The sequence below is a fragment of the Camellia sinensis genome, chromosome 3 (genome assembly GCF_055761805.1).
Source record: "Camellia sinensis isolate YWXY chromosome 3, ASM5576180v1, whole genome shotgun sequence".
NCBI classification, from domain to species: Eukaryota; Viridiplantae; Streptophyta; class Magnoliopsida; order Ericales; family Theaceae; genus Camellia; species Camellia sinensis.
Window position 1 is genome coordinate 222,518,243 of NC_138963.1, and position 14,986 is coordinate 222,533,228.

General features: G+C 39.5%; 2 protein-coding genes across 2 annotated transcripts; one reads left to right on the forward strand and one right to left on the reverse strand.

The window, feature by feature from the left end:
* Window positions 1-1,357: 1,357 nt before the first annotated feature.
* On the forward strand, window positions 1,358-5,653 carry LOC114315231 (ATP-dependent zinc metalloprotease FTSH, chloroplastic). The gene is made up of 5 exons (XM_028261816.2): window positions 1,358-3,001; window positions 3,796-4,042; window positions 4,153-4,336; window positions 4,656-4,827; window positions 4,916-5,653. The coding sequence occupies exons 1-5, from the start codon at window positions 1,721-1,723 to the stop codon at window positions 5,135-5,137; spliced, it is 2,106 nt and encodes a 701-aa protein (XP_028117617.2). The 5' UTR covers window positions 1,358-1,720; the 3' UTR covers window positions 5,138-5,653.
* LOC114315230 (serine/threonine-protein kinase BSK1) lies at window positions 5,191-14,767 on the reverse strand. The gene is made up of 9 exons (XM_028261815.2): window positions 14,132-14,767; window positions 13,875-14,010; window positions 12,959-13,092; window positions 12,628-12,733; window positions 7,985-8,070; window positions 6,971-7,159; window positions 6,190-6,354; window positions 5,838-5,951; window positions 5,191-5,673 (listed from the first exon to the last, which is right to left on the reverse strand). Exons 1-9 carry the CDS (start codon window positions 14,450-14,452, stop codon window positions 5,419-5,421), a joined length of 1,506 nt encoding a protein of 501 aa, XP_028117616.1. The 5' UTR covers window positions 14,453-14,767; the 3' UTR covers window positions 5,191-5,418.
* Window positions 14,768-14,986: the final 219 nt, after the last annotated feature.

The window sequence follows — 14,986 nt, forward strand, 5'->3', positions numbered from 1 at the left end:
TAATTTTCAATTTTTATTTTAATATCAATAGAATAAAAGATTGGCCAAAAATAAAAATAAAATTGAACAAGTGTAAATCAAGGTTTTGCACTTGTTACACAAAAATCATCATAAAATGAAATTCATACTTATACGTTTCATGCATCAAAGTTGAGAACCTTCACTCTGATATCAATTGATAGAAAACTTTGCGGAACATAAACTAAAAACCATTAAGGATTCAATTCTATACATGAAAACTATATGAATTTCTACGATACAAAATAAGTGAATACATACCTTGATCCATGAAAGTATAAAATCCTCTTGTAAAAAAGAGAAACCTTGAATGAAAGATCTTGATCTTTAAGTTTTTTACTTGTCTAAGATCTTCAAACCACTTCTCTCTCTCTAGGCGATGGGAGCTTTCTTGTGGTGACAACTTGAGTTTTTGATGGAGAGTGGTTTGGGACCTTGCACTATTTATACTAGTATTCTTCTCATCAAAGAATTCATTCATTCAATGAATTTCATTAAATAGATTAATGTATCTTATACATTCATGATACATAATGCATCTTCTATATTAATAAATTTATTAGATAAATTAATGTATCTTATATATTCATAATAGATACATAATGCATCTTTAAGATTCATTCATAATGAATCTATCACGTTCAATGCATTGACATTATCTCTATTAGTCTTCTATACATTATGTATATATAGGTGCATTCATCAATGATTAGTCACCATCTAATTGATGTACATATATCTTACTTAATGAGATGAATCTAGTATAATTATGCATAAGTCACATTAAGCCATATTTAAAAAAAAAAATCTTACAATTCCAACTTTTATCAACCCTCTGGTCCTCCCATTACTCAATTCAATCTAAAAATTTTAATAAGAAAAAAGTATTCACTTATCAGGAACAACAAAATTAGTAGAGCTTGTTTTTATTAAGCTAATGGATTGGACGGCGACGTTTGTTATGCGTCTTAAATGAATTTTTTTAGACTAATCCGACTATTATATACATGTGATTTTATTACATTTATTTTTGTATAAATAAAGGATAAACATAATTCTAAAAGATAAATATAATACAAATTATTAAAATAATAAACGATTGAAATAAACAAGTTTTCATGACAAGTGGATCAATTTCAACACCATGAGAAATTATTCATTGTACTAGGAGCATTGCTCCACTCTATTCATGTGTGGACAAGTGTTCAGTTGTTTCTTCAAAAGAAATAAACAAGTAGTGAGATTCACTATTTCAACCAATAATACTGAGATTGGAGCACCACGTAAATTTACCCTTGAAGCAATGAATAATTTCTCCAGTGCCATGGCTTGGACGAGCGAGAAGTTGTTTCCTAAAAGGAAATTACATTGCTCACCCCACGTTAAAAAGTTCTACTTTTGTTGTGGTCCTTGTGTTGTGACGATCTTTTAAGCATAAAAATCAAAGGAATGGTTGGGTAACCTTTAAAACACGTACATTCATCTCAATCAACACCCATATCTATGGCTTTGGTTGAACCATGAAACAAAGTTTGATCCTTCCACTCCCTCCTATATATGTCCTTTTCCCACCTCCCTAGTTCCACTCTCACTCGCTCTTTTAAATACATTTCATTCCAGAATTTGGTTACTCTCAACTCAAACAAACTCCTCCTATCCTACCAATTACAATACCAGAGAAAAGAAGAAATATATATAATCCATGGCTTCCACTAAACCCTTGCTCTCCTCAAGCTTCCATGGTAACCAAATCTATCTCTCTCCTCCAACCCCCAAAACTACCAAATGTTCAAAGCTTCTAATTCCACAATCAATCCTCAACAGAAGACCCAGTAATACTACTCTGAAGAATCTACCATCACAGGCCACTTTGGCTGCTCTACTCTTCTCTTCAATCACCCCACAACAAACCCTAGCCCTAGACACCATTAACCCACCCAATGCTCCTCCACCCGCAATTCAAGCCGAAGCCCCCAAACCCATCCCATCACCCTTCTCGCAAAACCTCCTCATGACCGCACCGAAACCCCAAACCCAGTCCGACATCCCAGACGGAACCCAATGGCGATACAGCGAGTTCTTGAGCGCAGTCAAGAAGGGCAAAGTCGAAAGGGTCCGGTTCAGCAAAGACGGAACTGCCCTCCAACTCACCGCCGTCGACGGCCGCCGCGCCACCGTCACCGTCCCCAGCGACCCCGACCTCATTGACATTCTCGCCTCCAACGCCGTCGATATATCGGTTGCCGAGGGCGATTCCGGCAACGGATTGTTCAGTTTCATTGGAAATCTCATCTTCCCTTTCCTCGCCTTCGCCGGACTCTTCTTGCTCTTTCGCCGCTCCCAGGGCGGGCCTGGCGGGCCCGGCGGGTTCGGCGGGCCGATGGACTTCGGCCGGTCAAAATCCAAGTTCCAGGAGGTCCCGGAGACTGGAGTTTCGTTCTCCGATGTCGCCGGAGCTGATCAGGCCAAATTGGAATTACAGGAAGTTGTTGATTTTTTGAAAAACCCAGATAAGTACACAGCTCTAGGAGCTAAGATCCCCAAAGGGTGTCTTCTGGTGGGACCGCCTGGCACCGGGAAGACCCTGTTGGCCAGAGCGGTGGCAGGAGAGGCCGGAGTGCCATTTTTTTCGTGTGCGGCGTCAGAGTTTGTGGAATTGTTTGTAGGTGTGGGTGCGTCGAGAGTTAGAGATTTGTTTGAGAAGGCGAAATCAAAAGCGCCTTGTATTGTGTTTATAGATGAGATTGATGCGGTGGGGAGGCAGAGAGGGGCAGGGCTTGGAGGTGGGAATGATGAGAGAGAACAGACGATTAATCAGCTGTTGACGGAGATGGATGGGTTTTCGGGGAATTCAGGTGTGATTGTGTTGGCAGCAACGAACAGACCGGATGTTCTTGATTCGGCATTGTTGAGGCCTGGAAGGTTTGATCGACAAGTGACTGTGGACCGGCCTGATGTTGCTGGTAGAGTCAGGATTCTTCAAGTGAGCTCTTTCTACTCTATTCATAATTTTATGCTCATTTGTTTTTTATCCTTGGAGTTTTGGTTTTAGTTTATATGATCCAATTAAGTAATAGTGAAAACTTTAACTTAATTAGAAGATTTTATTTTTTTATAAAAAAAAATTTATATTACAATTTAGACAATCTAAATTATATGAGCATGAGTGACTTTAATAGTTATTGATTTGGGAAAACCATATTAGACCACATTTGTTGAAATTAGAAACTGTAGGAACTAAACAGTTTATATGAAACAGAAAAAATAGCTAGAATTTAGGAAACAGAAGTTGAAATTAAAAATGACATTAATTGACATGTCTAAGCCATTAATAGAAAGGACTATGTGATGGTGGACACTAGAGAGGAATGAAAAATTAGAAGCTGTATGTACTAATAGTACATAGATTATCAACTACAATAATAGTATTCGAGTTTCAAAACTAATTCTCTGCTTGCATTTTGATGGGAAAGTTTTAAGAATCAGAACAGTTGGTTTTGACAATAATAGTGTTCCTCCAGCTGTTAATATTGCTTCGAATTGTTTTTAATCCTTTGGCATCAGCTTCTTAGCTGCCTTTTGTTTTTTGGATTTATTTTTGTTTTATTGAACTTAAAAATAAATAAATAAATAAGTCTAAAAAATAGCTCAAGTTGTAAGATGCAACCAAAAGAATTGTGGCGAAGTGGAAAGTTTTGCTGTTCTTAATTGAGGAACCACATCAACCCAAAGAATTGGTGGTAAACTCTATTCCAACTAATATTACGACACTGACAGGTGCACTCGAGGGGAAAAGCACTTGCAAAGGATGTGGACTTTGAGAAGATTTCTCGGAGAACTCCAGGTTTCACAGGAGCTGATTTGCAAAACCTGATGAATGAAGCTGCCATTCTTGCAGCCAGACGCGACCTCAAGGAAATAAGCAAAGATGAGATATCTGATGCTCTGGAGAGAATAATTGCTGGACCAGAGAAGAAAAATGCTGTTGTCTCAGAAGCAAAGAAGAAGCTAGTCGCTTATCATGGTATATTACAACATATAAAGAAATGTCTTCCCAAGATCTTGTATTCGTATTCTGATCTTATTTTCTGGGTGTTCTAACTATGTATATATGTGCCCTGTTTTGAGTTGCAGAGGCCGGACATGCTTTAGTTGGAGCACTTATGCCTGAATATGATCCAGTAGCCAAGATATCAATCATTCCTCGTGGCCAAGCTGGAGGGCTTACCTTCTTTGCTCCTAGTGAAGAGAGGCTCGAGTCTGGACTTTACAGTCGAAGCTACCTGGAGAACCAGATGGCTGTTGCACTTGGTGGAAGGTTAGTTCATACAACAACCCATCTTTTATTAGGGCATGCATGAATCTGCCTGCTCTTTTGGCTATTGAAGGATAAATAGCTCAAATTAAGCCCCCTTTCGGACTGATTCAGCCCCTACGGCTATAAACAAGCTGAGCCGAGTAGCAACTTGTTCAAGATTTGGCTTGAAAACTTCACATGTTTGGCCTGTTTACGTACCATGCCAATCTCGAGCGAGTTTAACACTAGTGTTTGAGTAGTTTGGTTCATTTTATAGCCATACCAACCCTTAATTCAAATGCCTGGATTGATTGTTTCAATAAAAATTGTGGGGGTGCAGGGTTGCAGAAGAGGTTATTTTTGGTGACGATAATGTAACAACTGGAGCGTCAAATGACTTCATGCAAGTTTCAAGGGTGGCAAGGCAGATGGTTGAGAGATTTGGTTTCAGCAAAAAGATCGGACAGGTCGCCATTGGTGGATCTGGTGGAAATCCCTTCTTAGGTCAACAGGTAGGGTTGTTCTGGATAGAGGTTTCGCGTGATTTTGCTAAATCAACATTGAAAATTGTTGAGTCAAGATTGTGTGTTTTTAATGCAGGTGTCTTCCCAAAAGGATTATTCCATGGCAACTGCTGATGTGGTAGACACAGAGGTAAGGGAACTGGTAGAGAAGGCATACGAAAGGGCCAAGCAGATAATCACAACCCATATTGACATCCTCCACAAGCTTGCTCTACTCCTCATAGAGAAGGAAACTGTAGATGGTGAAGAGTTCATGAGCCTCTTCATTGACGGCAAAGCTGAACTATTTGTTGCCTAATCACTGTTGCATTGAAATTATGTTGTATTACAAGTTTAACATACATATATATGTACACATGTAAAACCAATTTTGATTATTTCCATACATTCAGGAAAAAAAATAACACTATCCAGTGCCAAAAAACAATTGTTCTTTCTCCTCCCTCTCTATAGTACAACTTCAGATGACGACAAAACCACACCCCAATTCAAATTGTACATAAACCCTATGCACTTCGCCAACACAACAATTAATTTAGACAAAAAAGACAGGAAAAAAAAAGAAAAAAAGAACAGTTCTCACGTTCCTCTACTGCCACGTTGTCTTTTTTCTTCTAAAGCAGAAGCCTCACCCAACATGTCAGCTGCATCCTTGTGCATTTCCAGCTTTGCAAGGGCAACTGCCTGCATATAAAATGCTGTGGACCAGTCTGGGTAGACGCATTGTGCTTGCATTGCATCTCGTAGGGCCGCGTCGGGTTGGTCACAGAGGAGATAGGAGAGACTGCGCCTCGCATATACAGTTGGGGAAACCATGGTTCCCACATCTATGAACTGCAAGAAAGAACAGATGAATATTGCAGAGACAATATAATCACTTCTTTTACCACTCCTATCTTTTTTGGTTGTCTCCTAGCATATTTCCTCAGAATTCCAATATGGCAAAACATAATAATCTTTTATATATAAAAGCACTATCTGCAAAATGAAGTAAATACCTGAGAATAACAGTCTATGGCAGTCTTAAATTCCTTGTCACGGAATGCCAAGTCCCCACGCTTCCTCGCCTCGAGCATATCTCTCATTTGTTGGGTCCACTCTTGGAAAGACAGCTGCACCAACCAATATCCAGATAGATAATGCTAGGGATACCAAATTTTCTACCAAACAAATGACCAAATGTCTCATATAGGGGTGGGATCCGCAATTCTGTAAACCTCACGACTATGTGAGACATTTGATCATTTATTTGGTAGAAAATTTAGAACCTATAGCATTTTCCTATCCAAGTATTATAGTACAGAAATGGCAACAAATATCAGCCATCCTATTCAAAACACATCATATTACCTCATTGGTTCCTTCATCATCTTTGTAGTGTGTCATCACCAAAATCTGATGAATAGCCGTGAGGTCCATTCGTGAACAGGCATCACCCATTGGAGAAAGAGGGTGCTGTGGAGTAGATGGTGCTTCCTCGTTCTTTGGAATTCCCAGCATCACATAAGATGGAACCTGCATGCAAGAATTGAGACATTCAATGCTCTAACTAAAAGCATGCATGGTCTTCTTATGTTCTACAACCAGAAAAAACATTGCCACCAAAGCTCCCAATCTAACTGAAGAATTCTGAAAAGCCTTTCAGAGACAGAAACAATGAGAAAATTCAAATAAATAGAGAAACATGAAACAGAGATATTTGTGCTTAAAGTGAATACTGTGCAAGTAAAATTAAGCCCACTCAAGAAGAAAGAAGAAAATAACAGAAATGCACACAACATTGCTCGGAGGAAACCCGTCTGTAAACCCAACTTCTGCAGTTATCTTGTCACCCAGAAATTGGAAATCAGCCATGAAATACAACTCGAGATAAATGAGCACTTTGGCAAGACATGACAGTATAGAGAAACCAGAAACAAATAGGGCTTGCAAAACCAGCAGTGGCCTTCTGGTTTGAGACTTTTAGTAACAAAAAGATAGCTGCATAGACCTCACACCGTATTCCATTTGGCAATATTACTACTAGATAGTAAACCACATGCAGGATTCACAATACAAAAATACTTCTGAGGTTAAGAAAAGGACATTTCAAGTATTACTTACAACCATAGAGAAAGCAAAGAGGACTCACGTCAGGTTTATTTTGCAGTGGGGCAAGTGTTGCAACAAGGTCCTTGATATTTGGCCGCTCCCTAGGTTCATACTGCAGGCATTGTGAAGCGAGATCAAAAACTGCAGTAGCCTCTTCAGTGGAAAAGTTTCCCTCCAGATGTGAATCCATCAAAAGAAGAATGTTTTTGCCACGTATCATATCGAGAGCCTGCAGACAGTAAAATTTAAGCATTCCAAGGTTCATAAACTCAAATTTCCCATAATTACCATTATTTATTGCAAGTTAAACCTATACCAAAGCGTAATTATCATAGATGTGATTTGCAGATACATTTCCCATATGAATTACCACAATTCATCACAGACGTTCCTTACACCTGACAATTTGAGGTTGATGACAATTAACCCATTCCATAATCCACTCAAAGCATGAAATTTTCAAAGATCAAGACATAGCCTAATTACACGGATTCAAGTCAAATGAGCACAACCACATGGTTAAGTACATGGATTTAACAAACAACCAATCTTAAGGACTCCTAAATATGCTTATCCATATCCAAAGTAATCCATTTTAATGGTATATACCCCAATAGATGATGGTTTTTGACAGCAATACCCACTGTACAACACCAGAAAGATCTGTGACAAGGAATGAGGGAAATGAGCCATGTGATGACATACCCATGCAATTGTATACATTTTCCCCCCGTCGATAACTGAAAGGAACCCACTATAACAATAATAATATAAGTTTATAATCAGAAACCCTGAAAGCAAGATGATAGAAACAAAGTTAATGTGCTAAAAATGAACTAACTATAATCTTTGTTAAAAAAACTAAAAAAATTTAAAAATAACTTGAAACCTCTAAGAGCTGATCCAACATGAAAAACAAGAATGTGCACTTATTACAAAGGATGTTTATGTTGTTGCCTAGATTTGATTGGAAACACAACTTCTGCCACGAGATGATTGAATTTAAACTTGAGATAGCTGGTAGGTAAGGCATAACAAAGTACACAATACTTACATGACTTGGTGGGATGTGCTTTCCGCTGAGAAGATCCAGAAGCACAGTCCCAAAACTGAAAATTACACTTTCTGGAGTGACCCTTCCTACAAGTAGACATGAAAAATATGTAATATTGTTAAAGGATGAAATATGCTAATATTTTGTGTTCATATACGATTTGATGTATATGGTCTTTGTTGTGGCTCAAGAAATTTGAGAAAATTGATTTGAGGAAAAACTTTGGTATGATATGAATTTATCTGGAAATTTGCATAGTTGCAGCAAGCTACTACAATATTCCAGTTCATTTAAAAGTGAATCTTCAATGATATTCTGACATTAAAAAATTCAGACACTAAATCCTCCTTTTGGGCCTTTACCAGGCCTTTAAAACTTTCAAATTGGCACCAAAGAACTCATGCATGACACAACCACGTCAATCTTCATTTTACATGTCAAAATATACCTTAATGCCTGACACCATGGTTTTCCACTAAACATTGACAAACATTTATAACACACCCTATGGCAACAAGGGGGAAATTTTTAAAAAAAATGACAAATGAATGAAAATGTAAACCGGATAAAGAGGTTAGGCAAATCTGTATGCTCAATACCAATTTTCTGTGAGTTTTAAGGAAAAGGTAAGTGGATGAGACAAATCTTATTATAAAGACTCCAAAATATAGTCCTGTGAATGCACAATGGATAAGTAAATACGAAGACCTGATATGTCTCACACTTCAATAATGGGAGTACAATGGGGTTATGCACACATTTCATGCACAAATACTAAATGCCTACAAAATTCTCAGTGTGGATTGGTTTTATGATGACTAGAAATGACTTACTTTCAGTGAAATCTATGTACAAGTATCTTTTTTCTACTCACGATAAGATCTTTCTAGCTAAATCAACTTGCCGTGCTACCTAATCAAGGCTTTTGTTTAGGTCACTTTCAACAAATGCTGCAAGTGCAAATGATGTCCACATAGTCTTGTCTCATTTTGTTACATTTTTCCAGTTTCTTGTGATTAGTAACATGGGGGTTGCCCCTTTGCTTTAACATAATGTTTATGTTAAAACCTATCACCTACTTCACCCACTTAAACCTACTCCACTAAACCTAACCCACTACACCACTACCACCTCACCTACTCCACTAAACCTAACCCACTACACCACTACCACCTCCACTTCACCTACTCCTTACCTACTACACACTCACCCTCTTCTATATATAGGAATCATGAATCATTGTAATAAATAGACAACAATACATCAATCAATAATACATTTCTCTATTTCTCTTTATACATTGAATTTTTTACATGGTATCAGAGCAGGTTTAGAACCTAGTATTTTCGCTTCCCCGGCGGGCGGCAACCTCACCTTAGCCGCCCGCCGGACCTCAATCTAATCCGCTAAGAATTTTCTACACATACCTTGAAATTTCTTCGAGTCCACCACCACTGTTGACCTTAACCCGTCGCTACAGTTTAGGTTGAAGTGCCTTGAGTGGTCCTTTGGGCTTCTCTCCACCTTGCTTCCCCAGAGCCCAATCAGCAGAGTCAAAGTAAGCACGTTCATGGTCCTTAGAAATAAGTGGTGGTTTCTTGGGCATTATTCCTCCATACTTGCTCTTAACAAGCTTCCTCCTCTTGTTGGGGTGATGGCATGGCCTTTTCAGAGTCCTCTGGGACATCTTCATCCACACCTTCATGCTCTCTGACATCTTCCTCCTTGCCTGACATAGTGTTCTTGCAGCAATCCAATGTACAGCAGCGTTTTAAAAAAAAAAAAAAAAAAAAAAAAAAAGGCTCTCGAGTTCGCGATTCTTCTAGCTTCGGTCGAAATGAAACCAGAACCTTGAAGCTGGTTCAACCTTCCTTCCTACACCTGCATAAGGGAAGGTCCAGACCACGCGCCGCGCTTCAAGGCCATCGTCAATTTCAACGGCGAGTCCTCCACCCCTCGGTGCAACCACCAACGGCTGCAATTCCACTGGACCTCCTTTTAATCCATGAACCCAGAAGGGCAAATCATCATAGTACATTTCAAAGTAGTCCTTTGAGACAGCATTTCGGAACTGAGCAACTTCTTCCTTCGACAGAAAGGGAGATCAAAATAGTGGTCTGTTTCACTTGGATTGTGAAAGGGACCGACCGTGTTGGCGTAAAGAGGAACCAGACCTCCAAGTTTGTACCTGTGATCAGATCCATCCGATCTCACTTGCGATACACAGCAAGTTAAGAGCAAAGCGACGATGGCCACGACGACGATCTCCATATCTATCTAGAGAGAGCACAGATCTGGATTGCGCTGAGAGAAGGTAGTGGTAGTGCAAGGTCTCTCTCTCTATCTCACTTCCCGTGGTCTCCCACATGCATTTTATGATCAAAACTTTTTCCTATCCGCCAGATCCCCTTTAATCATATCCACCACTATTCTTTTTTTTTATCACCTATCTTTATATTATTATTATTATTATTATTATTATTATTCTTAAAATAGAAAAATTAAAAAAATAAAAAATAAAATAAAAAAAAAAACATTCCAAACACCATTGCTGTTTTTTCACAAATCCGTGTGATAAAGATTTGCACACCAAACCTTACCTTCTTTTATTCATCTCAGGGATCAACCCCGATCACACTTTAAAAAAAAAAAAAAAGGAGCAAAGACCACCATCACAACAACCAAAGGATTTTTTTTCCTTATTTCTTCTCTACTCTGCCGCCGGTCTCTTTTTTTTGCCTCCGTCCTGGACGGCCCTTGACGGTGTTGCCTCCGTGTTTCCCACTACTCCGGGCACGATCACTACTCCCTGCTCCTCCACAGCAGCATATGGCGGCCCTCCAAATCGGAACATCACGGTGGCCTTCCGCTTCAGCTCCTTGTTTTCCGCCTTTAGCACACTTATCTCTACTCGCGCATCCTTATACATGCGCTGGAGCAAAGCCAGTTGGGCGTTTAACTGCTGCACCTCATTTGTCCTACTCTGCAGCCGGTGCGACAGGTTTGTGACCGCAGTCATGGTTTCCACACATGACTTCAGCGTATACTGATTGGCCTCAATATCAGTTTGCACCGCCATTTTTTGCTCCACCGACCGCATCGGAAAGTTCAACGGAGCAAAACCAGAGGTGTTTGGTTGAGGTTCACTGGCCACCGCACCAGTTATTTCTCTTGTGGACTCGTTCAATTCTGGAAAGAGCGTGAGCAGACCACGGGAAGAGGAGGCCATGTTCTGGGTAGCTGGACGGGAAGAAGAGGCCATGTTTCAGAGACGGGTTGGTTACAGAGTATTCCAGAGTTTCTCTCTCAGCAAAGGAAGAGTTTTTTCAGAGGATTTTCAGAAATTTTTTGTCTGCCTCAGCCTCAGCATCAACCTTGGTTAAATAGCCGAGGCAGCCACGCGTATCGCACGCCACTTGACGCCAGACGACAAACGGGCGCGCCAGCCAAGGCACTCACGTGCCTCGCCATCATGTCCGGCACACCTTTTTATGACTTGGGCTCGCCTTTTGATGGCACGCCTTTTTATGGATTGGGCACGCCTTTTTGATAGATTGGGCACACCTTTTGAGGGTGCGGCTTTTTAGGGGTCCAGGACCCTGTAAACTGTCCCGACATTGATTCCGGTTAGTTTCTACAAGGGTCCGACAAGACTCTGTAAACTGTCCCGACATTGATTCCGATTAGTTTCTACAAGGGTCCGACAAGACTCTGTAAACTGTCCCGACATTGATTCCGGTTAGTTTCTACACGGGTCCGACAAGACTCTGTAAACTGTCCCGACATTGATTCCGGTTAGCTCCTTTATGGGTCCGACAAGACTCTGTAAACTGTCCCGACATTGATTCCGGTTAGTTTCTACAAGGGTCCAGCAAGACTCTGTAACCTGTCACAACAACTGTCACAACATTGTCTGCTACAACGGTCCGACATGACCCCATAAACTGTCTTCTACATCGGTCTGACACCGCCATCCAGTGTCCTCTACACCGTTATGACACCACCATACAGTGTCCTCTACAACGTTATGACACCATAACGTTATGACACCACCATCCAGTGTCTTCACCAATGGTCTGACACGACCATACAGTGTCTCCTATCCTCTTTTATTTTTATGTCTTTTCTTGTTTTGTTACTCTCTCCAAACTCAAGTTGGCTAGTTCCTATCCCCCTTGAGTTTGCGGGGGGCTATTAAAACCTATCACCTACTTCACCCACTTAAACCTACTCCACTAAACCTAACCCACTACACCACTACCACCTCCACTTCACCTACTCCTTACCTACTACACACTCACCCTCTTCTATATATAGGAATCATGAATCATTGTAATAAATAGACAACAATACATCAATCAATAATACATTTCTCTATTTCTCTTTATACATTGAATTTTTTACAGTTTATCAATAGCATATTATTATTATTATTATTATTTTATTTTATTTTTTTGATAAATGAATCAATAGCATATTATTTGTTGTAACAAATATATAAAACAATACCATGCCAAGTCCAGCATTACAATATGGATGCTCTGCATTATTTGGTTCAAGAATTTTCCTTCAAAAATTGAATAAAAGAATTAAAAGATAGCAAGATTGCCTATAACTAAATCAAAACTAAATGAAGTAGTTACCATTTCTGAGATACTCAGGAGGTGTATATGCAAGATTTGTGCTATAACTTTTGCCATCCCTGCTGTTTTTCATCAAGCCAAAACATGAAAGCCGTGGATCACCATTCTGCCAAAACCAACCACAAAGTTGCCACTTAGCTCAATTAGAACCAAAAGATCATCTAGCCTATCAAGAAAAAGAGAAAAAAGAAAAAGAAAAAATCCTATAGATAATGCCATGTAAATGTAACTAGACCATTGTGTTGTTAAATAACACGATCCAACAATAAATATCAACCAGTGAGGAATAATCAAGTGCAAAATTCAAGTTAAAAAAGATATATGACAACACCTCATCAAAGAGAACCCTGTATGCATTCAAGTCATGGTATAGTGGACGGCCTTCGGTACTACAATAATCCAATGCTTCAGCAATATACAGCGCAACTCTTAGACGCATGGCCCACTCAATGGTTTGGTTCTCCCCTGTGAAGCATGCAATAAGATGAATTTAGACATACACAAACAAAAGACCATCCTAATGTAAACAAATCATATAGAAAGCAACTGAAAATTATCCTTCCACTCAATCAAGAAAGGTCAGATCTTATACTATTATGCTCCAGTAAACGAGAGGATTTTGACAAGATGGAATTTTGGGGAAAAATCAATGCCGCTAACGAAAAGTTATACCTAAAGACGTGAGCCCACAGGCGTGTGCACACACACGGACACACACAAGGCACTATCTGGGCATGATAAGGATGCTGCAAATTTTTTCATGCCACAAAAGCACCCCTGCTCTACAATCTCTTTATAAAAAAACCTTTTAACAGAAAAGCATTCAGTGGCAACACACCACTCCAGATGGATTTCCAGTCAAATTCATCTCATTTTCACCGATCCCTCAATTCAACCTTCCATTTTGCCACTATAGCTCCCATACAGTAAGTAATAAAATACAGCTTCTACTACTTGGATTACAAACCTATTTCAAAGAAAGAAAAACCCTATCATCAAGCTGAACACACAAGTGAAGTGAAAGCAATCATTCTGCTAAAAAGGAAATTCAGCCCAAAGTCTCAAATAATTAATTCAAACACAAAATAAGCTAGCCCCCAATGCAGTAAAACTGGAAAGAATACTAGAAATCCTCACACCCATTAGAATTCATCAAGCTGCAATGAAACTCGAGTTGAAATTGGCCAAAACTGAAGTAAAAATTGCAAGATTGAATGAGAAACAATAATCAATTTATCTATACATACAGTGGAATAGATGTTTTGCCAAGGTATCATTGGGCATGTGTTCAGCAACAAGAAGCCTCTCATCGCCGTCGCAGCAGTAACCAATCAAATTGGCAAGCCTCTTATGTCTCAACTTCCCAACGCCCCACGCTTCGTCCTTCAAAAGAAACCATCATCAAACAAGAATATCATTAAATTTAAAACCCCTAATTCAACAAACCCTAAATAAATTCAAAAACAAAACCAACAAAATAATCTCAAAATTTGAAAATCAGTACGGCGAATTGCTTGGGATCGGGCCAGGCCATTTTGGTAAATTTCTTGACGGCGATCCAGCGCCGATTCTGGAGGCGGCCCTTGTAGACAACATTAGGGGCTTTTTCACCGCTCTCCGAGACGATGAAGTCGGAGCTGAAGTTGTTGGTGGCCGATTTCAGGTCGGAGAGAGAAAACTCGGAGAAAGCCGGGATTCCGCCGGGACCGTCGACTACGGCGGCGGCGGCGGTGCCGTTGGGAGGATGAGGGTGGTGGCGTTGATCCTTCTTCTTCTTCTTCCCCAAGAGAGTTTCTTTCAAGAACGACGATCCGCAACAACCCATAACTTGTGTTAGTGAGGAACCATAACCATACAAGGGTAGATTCTAGAGAGAGAAAGGTAAAATACAGATAAGTATATGTTGAGAGAGAGAGAGAGGTATTATATATATATATATACAAAAATCAAAATCTATACACTCGTGCGCCTGAGAAAGACGAGGTGATAACGATGAAGATATTGGGGGTGTTGCTGTAAGTGATGCTTTTGGTTTTATTTTTTCTTTTTCTTTTTTTCATCGAGTTCTCTCTCTCTTTCTCTCTCTCTTGGACTGACACAACCCCCCTTTCTCTCCTTTCTCCCTAACTTTTTTTGGACTGTTATGTAAGGACGAAGGATAATTTTGTCTTTGAATATCAGAAGACTGTTTGTTTTCGGGAATTATTTTGGATATGTTTCGTTTGTATTTGGAAGATAAGTTTTTGAAAAAAAATTTAAAAAAATTGTTTGGTTTCAGTATTTTTTTAAAAAATTTCAAAATCATTTTCTCTCTCTTACACATCAATCAATCACTTTTTCTCTCTCATCTCTCATTCTT

Excerpts from the sequence above, each read along its gene's own strand:
- LOC114315230 (XM_028261815.2), bottom strand. The coding sequence starts at position 14,452 with ATGGGTTGTTGCGGATCGTCGTTCTTGAAAGAAACTCTCTTGGGGAAG. Across the intron at positions 14,011-14,131 it reads CCGATCCCAAGCAATTCGCC|GACGAAGCGTGGGGCGTTGG; the intron begins GTACTGATTTTC and ends TTTCTTTTGAAG. Across the intron at positions 5,952-6,189 it reads ATGATGAAGGAACCAATGAG|CTGTCTTTCCAAGAGTGGAC; the intron begins GTAATATGATGT and ends TGGTTGGTGCAG.
- LOC114315231 (XM_028261816.2), top strand. The coding sequence starts at position 1,721 with ATGGCTTCCACTAAACCCTTGCTCTCCTCAAGCTTCCATGGTAACCAA. Across the intron at positions 4,043-4,152 it reads GAAGCTAGTCGCTTATCATG|AGGCCGGACATGCTTTAGTT; the intron begins GTATATTACAAC and ends TTTGAGTTGCAG. Across the intron at positions 4,337-4,655 it reads GCTGTTGCACTTGGTGGAAG|GGTTGCAGAAGAGGTTATTT; the intron begins GTTAGTTCATAC and ends GTGGGGGTGCAG.